At 44.7% G+C, this 24,477-nt stretch overlaps 1 protein-coding gene across 5 annotated transcripts in view; it reads right to left on the reverse strand.

Moving 5' to 3' along the window:
* chd3 (chromodomain helicase DNA binding protein 3) overlaps positions 1-24,477 on the reverse strand; it is a 51,725-nt gene that overhangs the window by 25,383 nt on the left and 1,865 nt on the right. For all 5 annotated transcript variants that reach the window (XM_031899556.1, XM_002940828.5, XM_031899554.1 and 2 more), the window contains exons 2-10: positions 12,230-12,366; positions 10,875-11,039; positions 8,076-8,197; positions 7,746-7,987; positions 6,721-6,842; positions 4,513-4,642; positions 3,504-3,688; positions 2,089-2,319; positions 242-445 (exon numbers count right to left, since the gene is read on the reverse strand). In XM_031899556.1, the coding sequence (XP_031755416.1) occupies positions 242-445; positions 2,089-2,319; positions 3,504-3,688; positions 4,513-4,642; positions 6,721-6,842; positions 7,746-7,987; positions 8,076-8,197; positions 10,875-11,039; positions 12,230-12,366 (1,538 nt within the window). The remainder of the gene's footprint in view (positions 1-241; positions 446-2,088; positions 2,320-3,503; positions 3,689-4,512; positions 4,643-6,720; positions 6,843-7,745; positions 7,988-8,075; positions 8,198-10,874; positions 11,040-12,229; positions 12,367-24,477) is intronic.

Here is a 24,477-nt window from a genome sequence, read left to right on the forward strand (position 1 = left end):
GGTAAAAGATACCCTTATAAACGGTGCTTAGTGATGTCGTTTCTGTCACATGACTCACTAAAACTTGTATACTATAATAAAGTACCCCCTATTGTAAAATATGAAGGTATTAGAAGTCACCTCAGTGCTCCATGACCTGTATAGAAGCTTTTATATGGTCATGGGACTCCTCTGTGACTTATAATATCCTTATATTTTACAATAGGGGGTACATTCTCCTCTATAAAGGCCCAGCACAGACCTGTAGCTCAGTGATCCAGCAGCAGTGCCAGTACGACATCCCTGCCCACTTGACAAAGAACTCCCTCTCCGAGCGCCCTTGCAAGGCTCGAGGCGGCTCCTCATCTTGGGCCCCATCCAGCGGCTGAGGGAGCGGGACTCCTTCAGGGGGTACGCCCCAGCGCCAGTGTAGGATTTTCTGCACTTTGCCCTTCAGTTGTGGGCACTGCGGGAACGGGAGAGAGAAAGTGTTATAAAGATGGCGACGTTTCCCATAATCCAACTGCAGGCGTTTGTGCAACATTCTACTGCTGAAATATGAAGTCTGAAACTGCCTCCATCAAAGACAATGGCGCTTTAAAGGGGTGGTTCGCCTTCAATTTAACTTTTAGTATGTTATAGAATGACCTATTCTAAGCAACTTTGCAATTGGTTCTCATAATTTGTAGGGATGCACCAAATGCTAACTGGGGGGGGGGGGGTAAAGGCATTCTTTTTAACTACTTACTGCATATCTAAATTCCCATATCCCTGCTTGCTTCTCTGAGATATGGTGCTGGCAGCCTACAGCAGTGTGAAGCCTACAGTGACATCACTGAAATCTCTCTCCCCTTCCTGTAGGTGCCAGCGGCAGCCTTCCTATTCTCTGAGCATGTGTGTAACTTGATCCTGTCTCCTGTTCTGAGCTACACATGCCCACCAGCCAATCAGAAGCGGATCTGCCAGAGGGGAGGGGGGGAGGGAATGAAACACATGTGCAGTATGAAGCAAGGAGGGAAAGGAAGGGAGAATACCTTTTTAGAGATGGCTGCCTGTTCTAGAAAATGTGAAGTGTGACTGAGTAAACATTTGATTAGGTGAGCCAAAAGTGTGGCGTTTTTACTAAACCGAACCCTGCCAAAAAAGGCAAAATCCTGGCCAAATACCGAACCGAATCCAGGATTTGGTGTATCCCTAATTTGTTTTTTTTATAGTTTTTGAAATATTCTTCTGTCTCTTTGCAGCTTTCAAATGGGGGTCACTGACCCCGGCAGCCAAACCCTATTGCTCTGTGAGGCTCCAGTTTTATTGTTATTGTTACTTTTTACTAGTTATCTTTCTATGCAGCCCCTCTACTATTCATATTCCCATCTCTCCTTTAAACCTCTGCCTGGTTGCTAGGGTAAATAAGACCCTAGCAACCAGATAGCTGCTAAAATACCCAATGGAGAGCTGCTGGACAAAGCTAAATAACTGAAAACCCATAAAAAGTAATTGCAAATCGTCTCAGAATATCAATGTCTACATCATACTAAAAGTTAATTTAAAGTGTACTACCCCTTTAAGGGCAAGGTCACACAAGGCATTTTTTTTAAAAACACGGATTGGAGCGTAAACACTTTATTGTTCTGCGTTTCTCGGCCTGTAGCCTTTTCCCAACATGCATTTCAGTTTCTTCTCATTCACCCCAATTCCCATGTGTAATGATGCAAATGTGCTTCATCATTTCCGTTCTGTAATAACGCAAAATATCTTTGCGCCATCATTTCCACAGTCCCTTTCCCTTGTAGTGTCACATGATCACATTATGTATGAACTTATCGCCCATACATAATGTAAATACATCATTGGCATATAATGACGCAAATTTGTATATGCGCAATGCATTTTGCAAGAGTTTTCCGCCATATTGAAAATACGTGGGGTATTTCAGCAAAGCTTCCCAACCTGTGGATCCCATAGAGTTTAAAGGTACGGCGGGTATCAGCTTTTTTTTTTTATTCCACTATTATCAGTAGCTTGATTCCGCTTTTTTAAAAACGCCCCATGTGTCCTCACCCTAATGGACATGTGGACAAAGATACAAATGATTCACGATTTCTCTCTCACCGTGCAGCGCGGGCAGAGCCACTCCCCGTGTGGAATGTCGGGCAGCGGAGGATTGAGGCAGTGGATGTGGTAGGAGGAGACACAAGCATCGCAGCACAGCAGCTCCCCTCCATCTTTACACACTCGGCAGAACTCCATGTGGTCGTCTTCCTCCTCCCGCCTCTCCCTTTTGGGCTCTTCCATCTCTTCTTCCTCGAGCTCCTTGGCTTCCCACTGGACACCCTCCTTCTCCTGTCAAGCAAGTGATGTTTTAGTAGGTTATAGAATGGCCAGTTCTAAGCAACTTTTCAATTGGTCTTCATTATTTATTTTTCCATAGTTGTTAAATTATTTGCCTTCGCACTCTTTTCTTCTTTCAAACGGTGGTCACTGACCCCGGCAGCCAAAAACTATTGCTCTGTGAGGCTCCAGTTTTATTGTTATTGTTACTTTTTTACTTATTTTTCTATTCAGGTCCCTCTCCTATTCATACACCAGTCTCTCATTCAAACCACTCCCTAGTTGCTAAGATAATTTGGACCGTAGCAACCAGACAGCAGCTGAAACTCCAAACTGGAGAGCAAAAATTTAAATGATTAAAAGACTACAAATAATAAAAAAAAATGAAGACCAATTGCAAATTGTTTTAGAATATTACTCTGTACATCCTACTAAGTTAACTCAAAGGTGAACAAACCCTTTAATTGTAACAGTTGCCAATGGGTAGGTGGGTAGGTGGCCATACATAAGGCGATTCTAGCTGCCGATATGGGTCCCTTAGACCGATCGGCAGCTAATCGGCCCGTGTAGGGGCACCAACGACGGGCCTGCCCGACCAATATCTGGCCTGAAATCGGGCAAGTTAAAAAATTTAGTTGGATCGGAGACTGCATCGGCTCATTCATGCGGTCCCCGAACCAACTTCGCCTATACCCGTCATTCTAATTCGATCGTTTGGCCCCATGGCCAACCAACAGAATTAGCCCGATAGCACCCACCCGTAGGTGGGGGATATCGGGAAAAGATCCACTCTCTTGGCGACATCGCCAAGCGAGTGGATCTAAAAGTGTATGGCCACCATTGCATGGACATACAAGAGCAACAATGCAAATGGGGTTTGCCTATTGGCAAATTATATGTCCCATAAAAAGGCCCCCTGTGGACTACTTACCCATTATTATCTAGCTAAAAATCATTCAGGTATTTACTGGGCAGGTATGAAAATCCTGTACTCCATTCAGCATGATCCAAGCTTTGGCCTATGGGCCATGATCATAACCCGATTTGACCCAGAACATGGGTGGCCAAATCAGGCCACTCCTGCTCCCCCAGTTATTTAGACAAAGCCAACAACAGTACCTGTACAAACTTTAACCACAACTAGAGTAGGGAATGTGCATTGCTGGGATGGGTTAATAGGCTTCATATTCACTCACACAGTGGGGGCAGCTCCACTTGCCCTGTGGCGCCCGTTCTAGCTCAGGTTCCAGGCACACCAGGTGATACGCTCTCGGACAGGTGTCGCACAGGATAATCTCGCCTCCCTGCTGACAGACTTCACAGTAGTCTTGATGGTCAGTCTCATAGCCTTCCCCTGCAGACACCCCCTCCTCCACTGCAACTGCAAGGAGCAAGATAAGGGACAAACATCAGCAGCTTTTACAGCATTAAGTTCCCCATCTGTATTGTAGTTACGCAGAGCAAGTTTTAGACCTATAAAAAGCTAACATATGATTGGTTGTTATGGGTTGCTGAACTAGACAAAATCCTGATTAAACTCCAGCGACTTTAAGGGTGAAGACACATGGAGCTACAAGTAGCAGCAACTTTTTCACAGCTACTAAATTCCAGAAAATCCCCTGCCATAGACAATACTGAGCATTGCCTCTCCTAAAATGTACGTAGAGACAGTTATCAGTAAATTATCAGCATTGTCTATTTCAGTAGCCAAGATATGTAGCTGCTACTAGTAGATCAGTGTGTCTTCACCCTAGGGGCTGTGAAACACGGGGAGATTTGTTGCCCGCTACTAATCTCCCCAAAATGCCATCCCACTGGTGAAAATGTAAATCGCCGGTGGGATGGCATACGCGGAGCGGCGATGAAGTTTCCTCTCAAGGCACCACATATGCCATCCCACCGGCAATTTACATTTTCGCCGGAGGAATGGCATTTCAGGGAGATTAGTCGCCCGCCACAAGGGAGATTTGTCGCGGGCGACTAGTCTTCCCGTCTGCCACAGCCCTAAGGGTAAAGACACAGGGAGCTACTAGTAGCAGCTACAGAAATAGACAACACTGGTCATTTACCGATACGTGTGTTTTAGCAGAGGAAATTCTCAGTATTGTCTATGGCAGGGGATTTTCTGGCATTTAGTATCTGTGACAAGTAACTGCTACTAAGTAGTTCTGTGTGTCTTAGCCCTAAAGTTCCCGCTATTCTCACCTTTTTTCTTTTTCCTTGCAGGCCTTCCTCTTTTCCTCTTAACTCTTCCAGAGCTGTCTGAAGGAGCCGACGAGCTGTGGACACTTGAGTTTTCCAAGTCTGATGCCTCTCCAACATCTATCTCTTCACTCTGCAGAGCAAAGGAACATTTATATACATTAGAATTATATTCTAGAGCAAACAAGGTTTTGAGCTGTATTAAAAAGGGGCATTGATTCACGGGAGGAGGGGGTTATTCTTCCCCTTTAAAGAGCGCTGGTAAGGCCCCATCTAGAATATGCTGTTCAGTTTTGGTCTCCAGTGCTCAAACGGGACATTATTGAGTTAGAGAGGGGCCAGAGAAGGGCAACTAAGCTGGTAAAGGGTATGGGAAGTCTCAGTTATGGGGAAAGACTGGCCAAGTTGGGTTTGTTTACACTGGAGAAGAGGCGCTTAAGGGGGGATATGATAACTATGTATAAATATATAAGGGGATCATATAATAACCTTTCTAATGTTTTATTTACCAGTAGGTCCTTCCAACGGACGCGAGGGCATCCATTCTGGTTGGAGGAAAGGAGGTACCAAATGAATATTGGGAAAGGGTTTGTTACAGTGAGAGCTGTGAGGTTGTGGGATCCCCCCCTGAATCAGTGGTACTGGCTGATACATTATATAGCTTTAAGAAGGGGCTGGATGGGTATTTAGCAAGTGAGGGAATACAGGGGTAGGGGAGATAGCTCTCAGTACAAGTGAGGGAATACAGTGGTAGGGGGGATAGATCTCAGTACAAGTGAGGGAATACAGGGGTAGGGGAGATAGCTCTCAGTACAAGTGAGGGAATACAGGGGTAGGGGGGATAGCTCTCAGTACAAGTGAGGGAATACAGGGTTATAGGAGATAGCGCTCAGTACAAGTGAGGGAATACAGGGGTAGGGGAGATAGCTCTCAGTACAAGTGAGGGAATACAGGGGTACGGGAGATAGCTCTCAGTACAAGTGAGGGAATACAGGGTTATGGGAGATAGCTCTCAGTACAAGTGAGGGAATACAGGGGTAGGGGGATAGCTCTCAGTACAAGTGAGGGAATACAGGGGTAGGGGGATAGCCCTCAGTACAAGTGAGGGAATACAGGGGTAGGGGGGATAGCTCTCAGTACAAGTGAGGGAATACAGGGGTAGGGGAGATAGCTCTCAGTACAAGTGAGGGAATACAGGGGTAGGGGGGATAGCTCTCAGTACAAGTGAGGGAATACAGGGTTATGGGAGATAGCTCTCAGTACAAGTGAGGGAATACAGGGGTAGGGGGGATAGCTCTCAGTACAAGTGAGGGAATACAGGGGTAGGGGAGATAGCTCTCAGTACAAGTGAGGGAATACAGGGGTAGGGGAGATAGCTCTCAGTACAAGTGAGGGAATACAGGGTTATGGGAGATAGCTCTCAGTACAAGTGAGGGAATACAGGGGTATGGGAGATAGCTCTCAGTACAAGTGAGGGAATACAGGGGTATGGGAGATAGCTCTCAGTACAAGTGAGGGAATACAGGGGTATGGGAGATAGCTCTCAGTACAAGTGAGGGAATACAGGGGTAGGGGAGATAGCTCTCAGTACAAGTGAGGGAATACAGGGGTAGGGGAGATAGCTCTTAGTACAAGTGAGGGAATACAGGGGTAGGGGGGATAGCTCTCAGTACAAGTGAGGGAATACAGGTGTAGGGGAGATAGCTCTCAGTACAAGTGAGGGAATACAGGGGTAGGGGAGATAGCTCTCAGTACAAGTGAGGGAATACAGGGGTATGGGAGATAGCTCTCAGTCAGGAAGGAATTTTTTTCCCCTCTGCGGCAAATTAGAGAAGCTTCAGATGGGGTTTTTGCCTTCCTCTGGATCAACTTGTAGTTAGGAAGGTTATGTATAGGAGTTATGGTTGAACTTGATGGACGCTTCTCTTTTTACACCTAAATTAATATAGGCACCACCGGGCAAAGCCAGATTAATTTACATAGGATTTTGTGCCAACAGCAACCAAAGCACAACTATACACTCAAATAGCTGATCTCCTGCTGGTATAATTAACTGATCTTTTGCTATTGGGACGGAGGCAACTGGCCAGATTGTACTCGTCACATGTTCAGATGAAACAATACTGTGATTGTGCTTTAGTAATTGTTAAAGTTTTGGTAAATAACATCAACACCATATATGTATTATATTGAGGGTCTACTGGTACATACAGAACTGCCAGCCTTGCGTTTCATCCCTGCCAGCCTGATCTTCAGAGGTGCCATTTTCTTTTTGCCAACTTTCTTTGGTTCTGCCACTCGTGGGCTCTTGTACGGCTTCTTATGCCCGGGGCCTGTCCAAGGAATACGAAATGTAAGTCATTTGTTAAAGGGGTATTGTCATCCCTGACAGTGGACAGTTTTAGTCTCCTCTGTCAGCCCAAGCAGTGTTCCCCACCCTGTGCTTCACTTTTCGGCATTTTATTGGGGTGAGGGGGGGACCCCATTGCTAGTGGGGAGAGAGCAAATGCGTTTTCTAAACTACCAGAGCCAAAAATACGATTTACGAAGAAACTAGGGACACACCGAATGCAGGATTTGGTTTGGGATTCGGCCTTTATCAGCAGAATTCAAATTCAGCTCAATCCAAACCCAATCTGAATCCTTAAAAATCACGTGACTTTGTCGCAAACATGGAAGTTGAAAATTTTTCACTTTGTGCAAAGCGCGTGGTTCTCTTTAACCCCTCCTTATTCCAATTTGCATGTACAAATTAGGGTTTGGTTTCGGTTCGGTATTCGTCCGAATTCTTTTACAAAGGATTCAGGGTTCGGACGGATCCTAAAATAGTGGATTTAGCCCATCCCTAATGGCGGCCATACACGGGCCGATTCTAGCTGCCGATATGGGTTCCTTAGACCGATTTGGCAGCTTATCAGGCCGTGGTGGGGCACTAACGACTGGCCTGCCCAACCGATATCTGGCCTGAGATCGGGCAGGTTAAAAAAATTTAGTCGGATCAGGGACCACATCGTTGATGTGATCCTGAACCGACTGCGCCTATACCTGTTGTTCTAATTCAATCATTTGGCCCCAGGGCCAAATGACCGAATTAGCCTGAATTTGCCCATAGATGGGGCGGGAGAATATCCGCTCGATTGGCGACCTCACCAAGCGAGTGGATCTTAGCGTGTATGGCCACCTTAACTAAGCACTCTCCATTAGCACAGGGGGAGATGTTTTCCTTTAGAGCTTACCCTTTCCCTCCTTAGTCTTGGCTCTGCGCATTGGCAATGCCGGAGTAACGGTTGCTGTAGTGGGGAGGGCCACAGGAGTTACTTGCTCTGCAACTGCCGCCGCGGCTGCCGCTGCCACGGCCGCCACCGCTGCAGGTGAGGATTTGAAAGGATTGTTTGCGCTGAATTCCCTCCACTTGGCACCTAGAATGGTCATCATCTTGGACATGGGAATCTTGGGATTCTTCTTAGCAATGAGAGGCCTAAGGGTACAAAGCGGCACAATGATACACGGACGGTAAAGGAAAACATAAATCAAAATATAAAACAGAAAGAAGAATTACAGGTCACCTCATAAACTGGCTGAATGCTTTGTAGTTGGTCAGCGTGTGATAATCTTCATCTGTGAAGACATAATCGACATCCTCCAAACCCCAACTTGCCAGCAGCACTGCAGACGACTTTTGTTCCACCTGTTGGGTTAATGCAAGATGGACGTTACTCTGTAGGTACCTCTGTGGCTTCTGGTAAGTGCCAGAGTGGCTGTTGTAAGATGCCATAGACAGTCACTATTTAGTGGGTAAGTGGGGGGGGCTGTTTGGGTCTCTATGCACTTTAAATGCCAGGGTTTGAACCCCAGTCCGGACCTGCCTTGCAGAAAAATAGCAAACAGCACCTTCTTGTCTCCATTAAAAAAGCCTTTATTTAATACACATGGCTTTTGGTTAAAGCGATGGTTCTGACCTACATCTGGCCTTTTCTCAAGCTTACCAACCAGTGAAAAAAGCCAGCCTTTTATACAAGACAATGTCACGCCATCTACTGGTCATTATTCATAGGCACTTTACAACATCTAATTAGATACAAAAAGCTGTTACTTCTTTACAGTCTATCCAATGTTACCCAGTACATGGTACCTGTTAAAACACAGAATTTAAAACCAGATAATAACAATTACATTTGAAAAATAGCTTGCAGACCGTATTCCCTATTTAATCCTTGGGGGGTCAGGGTCTCAAGTCTCCTAATCCACATAGCTTTTAACATTTTTGTTCAATTTCCTCCTCGACGTAGTTTGGGGACATGATCCTTTATCTGAAATTTTAATTGTTGAACCCCATGGCGCATTTCCACGAAGTGAGCTGCAACTGCTTGTTCCACTTTCCCTGTTCTTATGGCGGACTTGTGTTCACGAATTCTCTCTCGTACGGAGCGGCATGTCTGCCCCACATATAATAAACCGCAAGGGCATTTAATGACGTAAACTGCAAAATTTGTGGCACATGTGTAATATCCACCTATTTTAATGGGGGTACCCTTACGTGGATGGTACACCACTTCTTTTTGGCAGTTAGAACAGCAGCTGCAGCTCAGACATGGAAATGTCCCATGTTTCACTGAGCTAAATACAGTCTGGCTACTTTTACCTGACCCCATGTCTGACTTTGTTAATGTAGAACCAATTGTGCGATTCTTTTTATAGGACATAAGAGGGAATTCTCTAAAACTGGTCCGGACCTGCCTGGCACACCGAAAAATATATTTGTAATTTATCTAACCTGCTCTCTATGATAATATCATTTTGTTCTACCTGGACTTTATTTTAAATGAAACTGGGTAAAATAAAAAAAATTGTGATATAGTTAGTTAGGCAAAAATGTAATCTATAAAGGCTGGAGTGAGCGGACGTCTAACATAATAGCCAGAGCACTTCCTCCTTTGCAGCTCTCTAAGCCAGGGGTCCTCAAACATTTTAAGCAGCGGGCCAGTTCATGGTCCCTCAGACTGTTGGGGGCTGGACTAAAGTCCTCCCCCTGCATCCTCCGGCTGCCCACTACTTCCTCTAGCTCCCCGCTGTGCCCTCCCGCTCCGCCACGCGTCCTTGCATCAGATTATAGTGGGGGCCGGGTAAATTACCTTGGGGGGCTGCACAGGCCGTATTTCGAGGATGCCTGCTCTAAGCAGTTAGCAGTCAGTAACCAATAGGGATGCACCGAATCCAGGATTCAGTTTGGGATTCGGCCAAACCTAATCCAAAGTTTCTCGCCAATTGTCATGTCCGTGGTTCTCTTTAACCCTTTCCGTTCATTATTCCCCAAATCGTTTATGAAGGATTCGGGGTTCAGCCGAATCCGCAAAATAGTGGATTTGGTGCATCCTAGCTAACCAATCAATGACTTCGACGGGGGACACAAGGGACATAACTGTTCAGTTTGTGAGCCCGCAGGTCAGATTTAAAAGCAATCTAACTGAACAGTTATGTCCCATATGGCTCCCCTCAAGTCACTGATTGGCTACTGACTGACTAAGATGTTAGAGAGCTGTAAAGCAGGAATTAGTGTTCTGGTTATTATGTTAGACATCTGCCCACTCCAGCCTTTACAGATGACATTTTTGCCTACCTAACTATATTGAAAAAATGTTTTATTTTGCCCAGTCTGTCTATTTACCCAGTTTCATTTTTACACTGAACTGTTCCTTTAAAGGAGTAGCACATGAAGGGATGTTGTAGAGCAAAGGATTAAAAATGAGGAGTTTGATGAGGGGTGAGCGTGTCATAAGGGTCTCTGCCAGAAGCACTAGGAGGGGGATAGCCAATCACAGCACTGCAGTCTTCAGACAGGCTTCAGTTCCCTATCAAGTCAGCCTAGCTGCTGATTGGTTCCTATCCTACAGTGCCGCCGCCACCCATGCACAGCCTCGGAACGGAAGCAGCAGGAAGTAGGCGGGGCTAGGTGGGTTTTTGGAAACATTTCCAATAAATCAGCCCGGAACACTACTTTTTAGAGCACATTCCTTCTATATTGAGATGAGTACAATATAGTTTATCGCACAATATGTCCCCTTTAAGGGTAATTGGGCGACAATAAGGTGGTGGTACCTACATCAGCTTCGCACCAAGTGTAATTTTTTGCTCAATTGCCTGAAATAAAAGGCAAGCACACTTGCGCCAATATTATGGAGGAAAGCTGCATTGTTGCCGTTGGCAATTGCCTCCAAAAGGGCACTTTGCACTCGGCTCCGGTGGTACCCGAATAACCCCTAATATTTACCATCGAGCCACGCAATTTGCCCACATAGGAACCATAAACAAGCTGCTGAAGGGGTTAACATGTCTACTTGAGTGACACGGTAATATGGCCGGCATACCTTGCGCTGGACCACAACCACTTCTTCCTTTTTCCTTTTCTTGGTTTTCTTTTCCTTCTTTTCTTTGTGTTTTTTCTTTCTTTTTTTCCCGCCCAGCTCGCTGTCGCTGTCCTGAGAGGCTTGATCGCCAAAACCCTCATCCCAGCGCAAGTCCTCATCGCTGTCCTATAGTGAAGATAAAAACATGGGAATATAAAAACATGGGAAAGGCTGTGTGGAGTGCTAACTTATTTTATCAAATCTCTATAAGGGAAAGCAGTGTCGGACTGGGCCAGAGGGACATTTGGAAAAAAAACCTGGTGGCCCCGCCTACCCAGTTTGGCTCCCAGGGCCACCATCAGTAGGTTTTTGGGCGTTAGGCTAACGTCCCAGAGTGATTAATCACCTGCAATTGATCTCTGCTACAAAGGGGGGACTAATCGCTCAGAAATGCCTTTTCACCAGCAACAAAGGGAATTGCCAGTAGAAAGGCCTGCACATTTCGGAGTGATTAGTTGCCCTTGTAGCAGAGATCTTTTGCGGGTGGCAAGATCACTCCACGGGACATTAGCCTTAGGGCGAAGACACACAGGGCGATTGGTCTCCGCGACTTAAGTAACGCAGATGCGGTGACTAATCTCAGCGACTTTTCGCCCATAGAGAATAATTGCGTTGCTGCAACAAATCGCTCAGACATTTTTGTCACGCGTATTAGCCGCCACAACTTTTTCAAAAATTGTGGCGACTAATCGCCCCATGTGTCTTCGCCCTTAGAGGGGTCCAGCCATGTAAGGCAGCCATGCACGGGTTTCAGCTGCTGATTTGACTCCTTCAGACCAATTATCTACCCATGTAGATATCTAGAATTGGCCAGATCTCAATTGGGCAGGTTTAATTTTTCCGTCGGATCGGGGACCGCATTGACTTGTTGAACAGTCCTCAGACAGATGGCCTATATACCCATCTAGGGTCAAACTATCGAATTGGCCAGATATCACCCACCATAGGAGGGAACATCAGGAGAAGATCCACTTGTCTGGCAACCTCGCCAAACAAGCAGATCACACCGTGTATGGCCAACTTTGCTTGATTAGCCGGGTCCCCCTGCAGTCAGTGAGCTGCAGACTTCGGAGGGGAGGGCGGGGAACTTGGGTGGCTGCATCTTATTTCTTAGAAGTCCTGGTAAAGCCACATGGGCATTGGATGGGCTGGAGCGGAAGTTCAAACTTCAATCCAATCCCTGTGCGGCTCTTCCAGGGTGGGTAGGTTCATGACTGGGGCAGGGGGTCCCTGAGGTGACTGCCCCGCTGAGCCCCCAGCCTGACACGGAGGGAAAGACACATTCTGTATGGGATGATACAAACGGTGATTCTCACTGGCTTTTTGCGCTTGCGAGGTTTGACGGCCTTTGGTATTTTCACTTTGTCTTTGACTTTTTTCTTAGGTCCTCTCTTCTTCTTTGTGATGGGTTGTTGGGGAGAAGGCACAGGAGATAAGTTGTCATCATCCTGATCTGTATAAAAAAAAAAGGGCACAAGCAAGTGATGATTTAGACTTGGATCATTTATTGATTAACACATTCTTTTTATTTCTAAATGACACTGTTACACAGCAAATAATTCCCTCTGCCCTTTAACCTTTTATTCTTGTACCAACAAATGTATTTGTAGCTGTAATATTGGTGTGTAGGCGCCATCTCAGTGCATTGTGCCTGAGTCTGAGCTTTCAGCCAGCGCTACACATTAGAACTGCTTTCAGCTAACCTAATTGTTTCTCCTACTCCCATGTAACTGGAGGAGTCCCAAGCCGGACTTGGATTTCTTACTATTGAGTGCTATTCTGATACCTACTGGGAGCTGCTATCTTGCTCCCTTCCCATTGTTCTGCTGATCGGCTGCTGGGGGTGAGGGGGGGGGATATCACTCCAACTTGCAGCGCAGCAGTAAAGTGTGTCTGAGTCTGAGCTTTCAGCCAGCGCTACACATTAGAACTGCTTTCAGCTAACCTATTGTTTCTCCTACTCCCATGTAACTGGAGGAGTCCCAAGCCGGACTTGGATTTCTTACTATTGAGTGCTATTCTGATACCTACTGGGAGCTGCTATCTTGCTCCCTTCCCATTGTTCTGCTGATCGGCTGCTGGGGGTGAGGGGGGGGGATATCACTCCAACTTGCAGCGCAGCAGTAAAGTGTGTCTGAGTCTGAGCTTTCAGCCAGCGCTACACATTAGAACTGCTTTCAGCTAACCTATTGTTTCTCCTACTCCCATGTAACTGGAGGAGTCCCAAGCCGGACTTGGATTTCTTACTATTGAGTGCTATTCTGATACCTACTGGGAGCTGCCATCCCTTCTTTCACAAGAAACAGCTAAATCAGTAATCCCCACCCTTATCCTATCCCATTTAGATTATGGCAATTTCCTACGAACCGGACTCCCAGACTCCCTCCTCTCTCCCCTACAGTCTTAAACTCTTCAGCTAGGATCCTTCTGCTCACTCCTAAAGGTGGCCATATGCATTAAAGGGGTGGGTCACCTTTACATTAACTTTTAGTATATCATAAAATGCCCTATTCCTAGCAACTTTGCAATTGGTCTTCATTATTTATTTTTGATAGTTTTTTTTTTTTAATTATTTGCCCTCCACTTCTACCTTTTTTCCCGCTTTCAAATGGGGGTCACTGACCCCGGCAGCCAAACCTATTGCTCTGTGAGGCTCCAGTTTTATTGTTACTTTTTATTCCTTATCTTTCTTTAGGCCTCTCCTCTATTACTATTCCAGTGTCTCATTTAAAAGGAATTAATTGCAGTGGGTCTTTATTTTGTATTATTTGCGGTTTTTTTTTTATTATTATTTAGCTCTTTGTTCAGCAGCTCTCCAGTTTGGAATTTCAGCCGGTATTTGGTTTCCAGGGTCCAAATAAACCTAGCAACACCCTGGCAGTAGTATGAATGAGAGGCTGGTATATGAATAGGGGAGGGGCTGAATAGAAAGATAAGTAATAAAAATTAACAATAACAATAAAACTGGAGCCTCACAGAGAATTAGTTTCTTTTGCCTGCCGGGGGTCAGTGACCTCCATTTAAAAGCTGGAAAAAGTCAGAAGAAGGCGGCAAATTATTAATAAATTATAATCAATAAAAAACAAAGACCAATTGAAAAGAATGGGTTATTCCGTAATATATTAACTTAACAATACCCCTTATATATGCTTTGAGAAGGAAAGAGACTGGTCCATAATAACCCCCAGGCAGTGTGCTGAACTAACAGGATTATTGGTCATGCCATCAGTAGAAATGGTAAAAGAAGGGGAAGGGCCAGGTCTGAGAGGGAAGACTGAGTTTGTGGTGCCCTTGGTTCATCCAGGAGGAGATCTCTAGGAGGCAGTTAGAGATCTGGGGCTGAGTGTCAGGTTAATAAAGGGGTATCTAGATATATATGGGTATCTGCATATATGTGGTATTTAAGGCAAAATAAAGAAGTCTTCTAAAGAGAGAGAGTGTATAGGGAGAGCAGCAGGGGCCAAGTACAGGGCCCTAGGCACCCCCACATTCAGCTGAACTGGGGAGCAGATAGTAGCAGAAGCGATTAGTGCTTAGAGAGGAAGGTAGACAACCAGGAAGCAGCTGGATCCCAGTGGCCAGTAGAATAGAGCAGCGTTTTTCAACCACTGTTCCGCGGCACACTAGTGTGCCGCGAGATGTTGCCTGGTGTGCCGTAGGCAGGGCCGCAATTTTTACTTTAAAAAAAAATCCGGGCCCTGTCATTGGTTGCGCCCCGTGTGTACGGGTGACGTCAGTACGCACGGGGCGCAACGTTATAAAAGGGCCTGTGTGCGGTCGCGTGTAGGCAGAAGTGAAGAGGCGGCGCGCGTGAGGGGAAGATGCTGCTGAAGCCGCCGAAGAGTAAAATGCTGCTGGCACCAATGTATTAGGGGGGCACTGCTCTTGGCACCAATGTACTGGGGGGCACTGCTGCTGGGCACCAATGTACTAGGGGGGCTGGCTCTTGGCACCAATGTACTGGGGGGCACTGCTGCTGGGCACCAATGTACTAGGGGGGCACTGCTCTTGGCACCAATGTACTAGGGGGGCACTGCTCTTGGCACCAATGTACTAGGGGGGCACTGCTGCTGGGCACCAGTGTACTAGGGGGGCACTGCTCTTGGCACCAATGTACTAGGGGAGCACTGCTGCTGGGCACCAATGTACTAGGGGGGCACTGCTCTTGGCACCAATGTACTAGGGGGGCACTGCTGCTGGGCACCAGTGTACTAGGGGGGCACTGCTGCTGGGCACCAGTGTACTAGGGGGGCACTGCTGCTGGGCACAGAGTTAAATTTTTTAACATTTTCTAATGGTGGTGTGCCTCGTGATTTTTTTCATGAAACAAGTGTGCCTTTGCCCAAAAAAGGTTGAAAAACACTGGAATAGAGCAGCGGTTCTCAACCTGTGGGTCGGGATCCCTTTGGGGGTGGAACGACCCTTTCACAGGGGTCGTCTAAGACCATGGGAAAACACATATTTCCGATGGTCTTAGGAAAAATTTTATGGTTGTGGGTCACCACAACATGAGGAACTTGGTTGGGAACCACTGGAATAGAGAGTTTGCATTAGAAGGGAATGGCCGGCTGCATCACATTCAGGGGATAAGGACAGGGGAATGAGAATAGAGAAGAGCCCTTTGGCCCTAGCAGTCTGGGGTTCATTCCCCCTCTACATACTTCTCAGCAGGGTGAGCAGGTGGAATACCAGACTGTATAGAGGCAAGCAGGTTATGGGTGCCAAGACCGTTACTGGCATTAGGAGACAGACAACTTGTTCCAGGAGCTTAAAGGCTGGGGTAAGAGACAGACAGGTTAGACAGATGGGCTGGGTTTTGTATAGGCTTAAGAATAGGTAGGACTGTGTCAAACCCAAAGTAAAAGAGGGGAAAGTACCAGAAGCTAGAGATGAATGAATAAATGAGTAAGAACGGGAGTAAGGGCATGGACTCACGGTTTTAGTAATGCTGAGGGCATAGGATCAAGTTGTTTTAGTGGAAAGGACAGGAAATCAGTAACGAGATTAAAAAAAAAAAAAAGTTGAAAAATCATGATGTTAAGAATCCTTAATACACTTTAGACCCTCGTTCTAGAATAACGCCGCCTTGCCACAATTAAATTGTAAATGCCCGGTGCCACACATCATTGCAAATCCAGAACGGAGGAGTTTCCCCATCACTCTGTAGGCACCACAGTATGTATCTGCCATCATTTTATACGGGAAGGGCGGCAGTTGGAAGGCATCTGTCTGCTTGCCCGAGCTTGTTCAACATTTGAAACACACAAACCAGGACTGCAGAGGCAGTATGGAGTGCTGTAGGTACCACTAAATTGTGTACAGGTCTCCTCTGCAACTGCCAGCTTTTCCCTTCTGCCAGCTTTTTAATTATAGCCCCCCCCCCCCCCCCCAGCGACCTGGTTCTTAAAGAGCTCAACAACTGAAGCAAAAGGTAATTCAACGGCCTTTCCGTTTGGTTGCAGATGAAATTATTATTACGACACGCCAACATTGCACACGTAAGAAGCCCTGGCACCAAGATGCAACGGGTAATATGACCTTTTCAAATGGCACACTTTCCACCAGTCCTTAGTAGCTATGGAAAGGGTTGCAAAGCATTAGCTTCCTTCTGGGGTTGAAGAACAGGTTTTCTAATCTCTATGATCATTTTACATTTGCCCATTTAGGACAGTAGGTCTTTGTAATTCAGCAATAATCTGCCTTTGTTTACTTAGGTAGCAACTCCTTAGTACAGTTTTCAAGAGGATAAAATGGAAACCAGCTATAGACACTAACAGTGGTGAAGTGTGGGTAGAGAAGACTCAACCCGCACCTGAACCCTATTCTCCCCTCTATTTATAGACCCACGCCGCCAATGACATCACAAAAGGGGCGGGAGTATCGAGTTGGCCCGCACATCACAGCAGCCATGGGTGGACAAATTTATGTAAAGGTTACAAAGCATAGCTATGGATCTATAAGCCAAAAGAAAAGGCACTCGTTCATAAATAAATGTGTCAAATATATGCGTGCTAAGAGGAAACTTGTTGACCAATGACTGAAGAAGAGATTAGTTGCCCCACGATAAATCTCCTCTATCGGAGGTGACTAATCTCTTCAAATGCTTTCCTACTGGTGATAATGTAAACCACCCTTAGGAAAACATGCAATGCTTCGGCTTTCTGAAGTTGCCCAAAGTCAAGGAAAAGGTGATGTACCGTGGTAGCCAGTCAAAAGTGGTATAAAAGGTGATACCTTCATTGGCTAACTAAGATAACCATGGCAAGCTTTAAGAACATTTTAGCTGATTCAAGTAAAGGAAACACCTGGCAACGTGGGAAAGCCGAAGTGACACATATGTTTTACTACCAGTGATTTACATTATTGCCGGTAGGAAAGCATTCGAGGAGATTAATCGCATAGGTAGTTATGTCATCGGAAACACCCTGCCATTGCCAAACAAATTTATAGACCAATGACATGAGGAGATTAGTTGTCCAGCGATGAATCTCCTCTAGCGATGGCGACTAGAATTCTTTCCTACTGGCGATAATGTAAAGCGCCAGCAAGAAAACATGTGCTGCTTTGGCTTTTCGAAGTTGCCCAAAGTCAAGGAAACGTCTGGCAACTTAAGAAAGCCAAATCAACAAAGTTATGTTTTCCTAACAGCGATTTACATTGCCAGTAGGAAAGCAATAGAGGAGATTGGTCACTGCAATTAATCTCCTCGAATGCTTTCCTACTGGCAATAATGGAAATCGCTACCTGTGGCTACCTAGCTTTTAGCTTTTGCCAACTGCCTATGTTTGTTGAGAAAACTATTTCCTTAGGCGGTGATTCAGCTGTATACTGCAACATCTGATAGGGGCGGTAACGCATATGTAGTTTTGTCCTTGGAAATACCCTGCTATTTCCAAACACTGAAAGCCACTGCAGGTAAATCTGTTAATCTGATCTCCATTCGAGGAGATTAATTGCAGTGACCAATCTCCTCTATTGCTTTCCTACTTGCAATAACATAAATCGCCGTTAGGAAAACATAGCTTTGTTGCTTTGGCTTTCTAAAGTTGCCAGACGTTTGCTTGACTTTGGGCAACTTCGAAAAGCCGAAGCAGCTCATGTTTTCATGCTGGCGGTTTACATTATCGCCAGTAGGAAAGAATTTTAGATTAGTTGCCATCACTAGAGGAGATTCATCGCTGGATGACGAATCTCCTCTTCTATCATTGGTCTATAAGTTTGTTTGGAAATGGCAGGGTATTTCCAGGGACATAACTACCCGTGCGATTTATCTCCTCGAATGCTTTCCTACCGGCAATAATGGAAATAGCTACCTGTGGCTCCCTAGCGTTTAGCTTTTGCCAACTGCCTGTTTGTTGAGAAAACTATTTCCTTTGGCAGTGATTCAGCTGTATACTGCAACATCTGATACGGGCAGTCACGCATAGGTAGTTTGTCCTCGGAAAAACCCTGCCATTTCCAAACACTGAAAGCCACTGCAGGTAAACTTGTTATGGTAAGTTTAAAGTAAGCAACGTAGCTATTGTTCTGTGCCCACAAAAATGCCTTTGGGGATTTATACCCATATACAAGAGGTATCTTTACTGAAATGTTTCTAATAAGCTCAGATCCTCTTCATACGAGGAGAATAATGAAGAATTAGAAAGGCCTCCTCTCCGTTGGCAGCAGATCAGATTTTCTACACCGGCCTATAAAATGACCCAGGCATCCTTAGCCTACGAGGCAGATTTATTCACATTTTGATTTTCGTGGTTTTAGAGGTTTTTGAAACCACAGCTAAACTAATTTTCACGAAAACCACAAACGTCTAGTCATTTATCAAAAGATTCAAATTGAAAAGGCACAAACGAATGAAAACGTGGAAGGAAAGCCAAAAGAACACAAACCACTTATTTTTTGTGATTTTGCGTTTTTTCCAGAAATCTTTAACACAAAAAGAAAAACACTAATTCTGGGGGGAAAATTGAAATATGACTTTTCACAAATGCCTCAAGGGGCAGATTTATCAAATGCCAACACACTCTTTAGCACAACATCAAACATACAGATTACAAATACTGACCATTACAGGAGCCAAAGAGTCCTGCTCATTAAAGCTTACAATCTAACATGATAAATGGGTATAGAAAAAGGTGTGGATTGAATAAAAGACTGGCTATGATATTTGAACTTTTTGGCTCCTTCTTGATTACCTAAGTATAGAGGGGTACAACTAGTGGGAGGCCAGATATAGAAATGAATTGAAGTTATAAACCTTTTTGTTTAAATTCATTAACCAATAGTTGTTTCAACCACCTCTCGTAGTACAGTTTAATCTAAGCTTAAGATATAATTACCCCTTATTGGGGACAGAACAGCCCTATTGGGTTTATTTCATGGTTAAATGATTCCCTTTTCTCTGTAATAATAAAACAGTACCTGTACTTGATCCCAACTAAGATATAATTACCCCTTATTGGGGCAGAACAGCCCTATTGGGTTTATTTAATGGTTAAATCATTCCCTTTTCTCTGTAATAATAAAACAGTACCTGTACTTGATCCCAACTAAGATATAATTACCCCTTATTGGGAGTACAGACCTATTGGGTTTATTTAATGTATAAGTGATTTTTTTAGTGGACTTACAGTTAGAGATACAAATAACAGAAAGATCCCTTATCTGGAAAACCCCTGGTCCCAAGCATTCTGGATAACAGGTCCCATACCTGTACTTGGCTATAATACTCCCAATGCACCACTGTAACAAGATGGGAGCCTGTGGCACTGTTTTAGGCAACAGTTGCCGACCTACACACTCTGCAAACTCCCAAAATGGTTATCTGGAAACTCATTCTCCAGAAAGCTCCGGATCCTCCATAGACTCCACTTTGAACAAATAATTCACATTATTACATTATTTTTCCTTTTCTTTGGACTTGATCCCAGCTAAGATACCATTAATCCCTATCGAAGGCAAAAATATTGTTTAAGTAATCCAATTCAAGGAAAGACCCCCTTATCGGAAAAAACCTCAGGTCCAACGCATTTTGTATAACAGGTCCCATAACTGCCTTGATAGGGTCAGCTACACCAGTTGCGTTGAAATTATAATTTTAAAGGAGACATACACTAAACTAAAAAAATAAATATATTCTTGTAGGCAGCTATGAATAATATATGGGGGCCCATTTACAAAAATAAAATTAAATCAATACTAAAATATTGTATTTTTTCTAAGTTTTCATACTGTGCGTATTTTCTGCGATTTTTTTTTTTGCGACAAAATTGTATTTATCGCGCAGAGTAGGAAAGTTTCAGATTCATTCAAGCTTCGGTATCGTGACTTTCCTTGGGCTGCAGAGTGCCATTGAGTCCTATGGGAGGCTTCCAAAATCATGCACATTCCTGCCGTTAACGATCGTTCGTATGCGAAAAATTTTCGCGAGACTTTTGGATCGCCAATACGATATTATCATGACTATCACAATTTTTTCATTAGCATTTTCGTGACATTTCCAATCATCAGAAATTATCGTATCTAATCCAAATTTTACCCATTTTGGGATTTGAACTCGTACTTTGATGAATATGCCCCATGGTGTTGGTTTCACTTTGGCCTAAACATTAATCCTATCTGTAAAAATGGACCCTTTTTTGGAGCTCCCTATAGATCCTCTCGGGTCCCTGTCATATTTCAAACGAGGGGTGGGCGTGTCCCAACGGTCCCTGCCAGAAGCACAGTAGGGGGAGGATAGCCAATCACAGTTCTGCAGTCACACATGCACAGACAGGCTTTAGTTCCCTATCAAGTCAGCCTAGCTACTGATTGGTTCCTATCCTACAGTGCCGCCGGCCCCCCCTAAACAGTCTGGGAAAAGATGTAGCAGGATGGGCAGGGCTAGTGGGATTTTGGGAGAACTTTTCAATAGGAGTAAGTACGGACACAGGCCCTGACAGCCAAGGAACCATGTAAGCAATCTGTGTCTGAACTGTGTGCAAGGGTAAAATCCCAGCTATGGACAAATGGTGCTCCTGCTAACATAGTAATATAGTAAGTTGGGTTGAAAAAAGACAACCGTCCATCTCGTTCAACCATAATGCCTATATGTAAAGGTGGCCATACACGGGCCGACTATAGCTGCCGATATCGGTCCCTTGGACCGATTCGGCAGCTAATCGGCCCGTGTATGGGGAGAGCAGATCGGCCTGGCCGACCGATATCTGGCCTGAAATTGGCCAGATCTCGATCGGCCAGGTTAGAAAATCTGGTCGGATCGGGGACCGCATCGGCTCGTTGATGCGGTCCCCGATCCGACTGCCCCATTGCCGCCCACATAATCCGATCGTCTGGCCCCAGGGCCAAACGATCGGATTATTATTTTTTTTACCTAAATGGTCCCCGATATCGCCCACCCGACATCGCCAAGCGAGCGGATCTGCTCGTGTATGGCCAGCTTTACCTGCCTAACTACTAGTTGATCCAGAGGAAGGCAAAAAAAACCCCTCTGTAGCCTCTCTAATTTGCCGCAGAGGGGAAAAAATTCCTTCCTTGTCCTGTACATTAATAAATGATATTGTGCTGTACGACGCAGGCTGTAAATCCATGATTGACCCGCTCTAATAGGGAGAGAGATACAAAGCAGCCACCTGATTCTTCTGCTTTGTTCTGAACAATAGGGGTCTTACCTCGAGCCCCCCTTTTCTATCTATATGCAAAGAGGAATGATATGCAGATTTAACAATACAAACAGCACATTACAGTATGCAGATAATTTTTTTTTATTATTAGGGATGCTCCGAATCCAGGATTCCGTTTGGTATTTGGTACAACAGGTCCGAATACAAACAATTTGTATTTTTTCTAAAGTTTACAACTTTTGAGTATTTTCTGCAATATTTTCGTTAATTTGCGCAACTTTCTCGTGCTTTGCAACAATTTGTGGGACAAAATCGTATTTGTCACGCCGAGTAGGAAAGTTTCAGATTAATTCAAGCTTCATTATCGTGACTTTCCTTGGACCGGGTTGGAGCTGCAGAGTGCCATTGAGCCCTATGGGAGACTTTCCTTGGGCCGGGTTGGAGCTGCAGAGTGCCATTGAGCCCTATGGGAGACTTTCCTTGGACCAGGTTGGAGCTGTAGAGTGCCATTGAGCCCTATGGGAGGCTTCCAAAATCATCAAGTCAGAAAACGTTTTCCCACCCTTTCCGATACAAAAATTTCATGACTTTCGGATCACCAATGCGATATTATTGTGACTATTACGATTTTTTTGTAAGCATATTTGTGTCATTTTGGATCATTAGAAATAATCGAATCTGCCCCTAAGTGTCTGGTCGAACCAAATCCTTAAAGATATACCAACAGAAGGAATTAAACCTTTTTCACATCTATCATAACATTGCCTTACGAGCTATTTATCATTTTGCCTTATGCTTTACATAAATCCCATGTTCCCCTAGGAGGGGGCAGCCATATTTGTCCAGCAGGAGCCCGTTAGCATTAGAAGCTATAACGGACAGGTTGAGAAGAGACAATCTGGTTTAGGAACTTTAAAGCCAGGCGCTTCATTTTTAGCCCTTCCGTAGCCTAATTTCCATATGCAAATCAGGATTCAGTTCGGCATTCGCTGAACCCTATAATAACGGATTCAGCGCATCCCTAATGAAGGCAGTGATCTGTCATCGAGCCCATATTCATTAGCGCGAGAAACCACATTGGCATTTAACAGTCAATTACAACCACGCAATTAGCAGCTAATATATACCGACACCCAAACCCATTTGCGTTGTTTGCACAATATTGTCCCTGGCTGACATTTTCCCAAACACTTTTACTCACTTGGACTTCACTACAGATCAGGGGCAGCCGTTCGATAGAAGGCTCTTGGGTCAGGTTTGGCCCTGCTTGAGATTTGTATGGCTCTCCCCAACCTGCCCAGGGGTTCCGTAAATACATTGGTATTCCATTACCATCTTGCTATTCTTAGTAAGTTTTCAATTGGTCTTCATTTTTTATTTATCGTTCTTGAGCTATTTGCCGTCCTCTTCTGCCTCTTTGCAGCTTTCAAATGGGGGTCACTGACCCCGGCAGCCAAAACCTATTGCTCTGTGAGGCTTCAGTTTTATTGCTATTGTTACTCTTTATTCCTTGGGGGAGATTTACTAAGACAAGAACGCTTGGAGCGTTCATTCGAACACTCAGAGCGTACTTTCGCTGATTTTTCATATGCCCGCGTGAAAAATTCAGAAAGGTTCTGTCGCTGTTTACAATCGTTCGGTACGAAAATTTTGTGACTTTCGGATCGCCAATACGATATTATTGTGACTAATGCGATTTTTTCGTAAGCATTTGCGATCTTCAGAAATTATCGTATCCAATCCGAATTTTTCACATTTGGGATTCGAACTCGTGTTTTAATGAATCGGCTCCATAATCTTTCTATTTATAGTCCTGTCTCTTTCGAACCACCGCCTGGTTGCTATGTTAAATTGGACCCTGGTAACCAGGTTGCTGCTGAAATTCCAAACTCGAGAGCTGCTGAACAAAAAGCTAAATGACTCAAACGCCACAAATAAAAAAAAAAAAATGAAGACCAATTGCAAATTGTCTCAGAATAGCACTCTCTACATCAAGGGTGCCCAGACTTTTTCGCGCGGTGATCAACTTTGGCTCCTCCTTGCGTACATACGCATACCCAATAAAAGCTCTGCACTTCCCAGCTAAGACTCAGTCCACGGGGGATCGACCGGTGGACTGCGATTGATGTTTTGGCCACCCCTGCTCTACAGCTTACTAAAAGTCTCAATGATCACTGTAAGTAGCCATGTACCGACCAGGTTCCCCATCTTTAACCAGACTAAAACCCCCAGATTAGTTAATAATCAGTTATAGGTTATGGCAACAGCACATTGGAAGATTATTTCATTATTACCTGGTGCACTACTGGCCCAGGAACTTACCGGTTGGAAAAATGGAAGCCCAGTGTCCAGGCAGTTACCATTAAAGTCAATGGATTCTAAACGAGCAGCCCACCAAGCTGCAAAAGCCTAAATGATGCTGGGAGTTGTAGTTTCAGTTAAAAATGATACTTGGTGTTATCAACAGGAAATAAAGAAAACATAGATAGGGAAGCGGGGTTAAATCGAGACCTCAAACAGAGAAACACCAATGTGGAAATATGAAATGCAAAATGCTAAGTACAGATATGGGACCTGTTATCCAGAATGCTCAGGACCTGGGGTTTTCTGGATAAGGGATCTTTCCATAATTTGGCTCTCCATAACTTAAGTCTACTAAAAATCATTGAAATATTGAATAAACCCAATAGGCTTGTTTTGCCCCCTATAAGGGGTAATTATATCTTAGTTGGGATCAAGTACAGGTACTGTTTTATTATTACAGAGAAAAGGGAATCATTTAACCATTAAATAAACCCAATAGGGCTGTTCTGCCCCCAATAAGGGGTAATTATATCTTAGTTGGGATCAAGTACAGGTACTGTTTTATTATTACAGAGAAAAGGGAATCATTTAACCATGAAATAAACCCAATAGGGCTGTTCTGCCCCAATAAGGGGTAATTA

The sequence above is a fragment of the Xenopus tropicalis genome, chromosome 3, assembly GCF_000004195.4.
Source record: "Xenopus tropicalis strain Nigerian chromosome 3, UCB_Xtro_10.0, whole genome shotgun sequence".
In the NCBI taxonomy this organism is placed as follows: Eukaryota; Metazoa; Chordata; class Amphibia; order Anura; family Pipidae; genus Xenopus; species Xenopus tropicalis.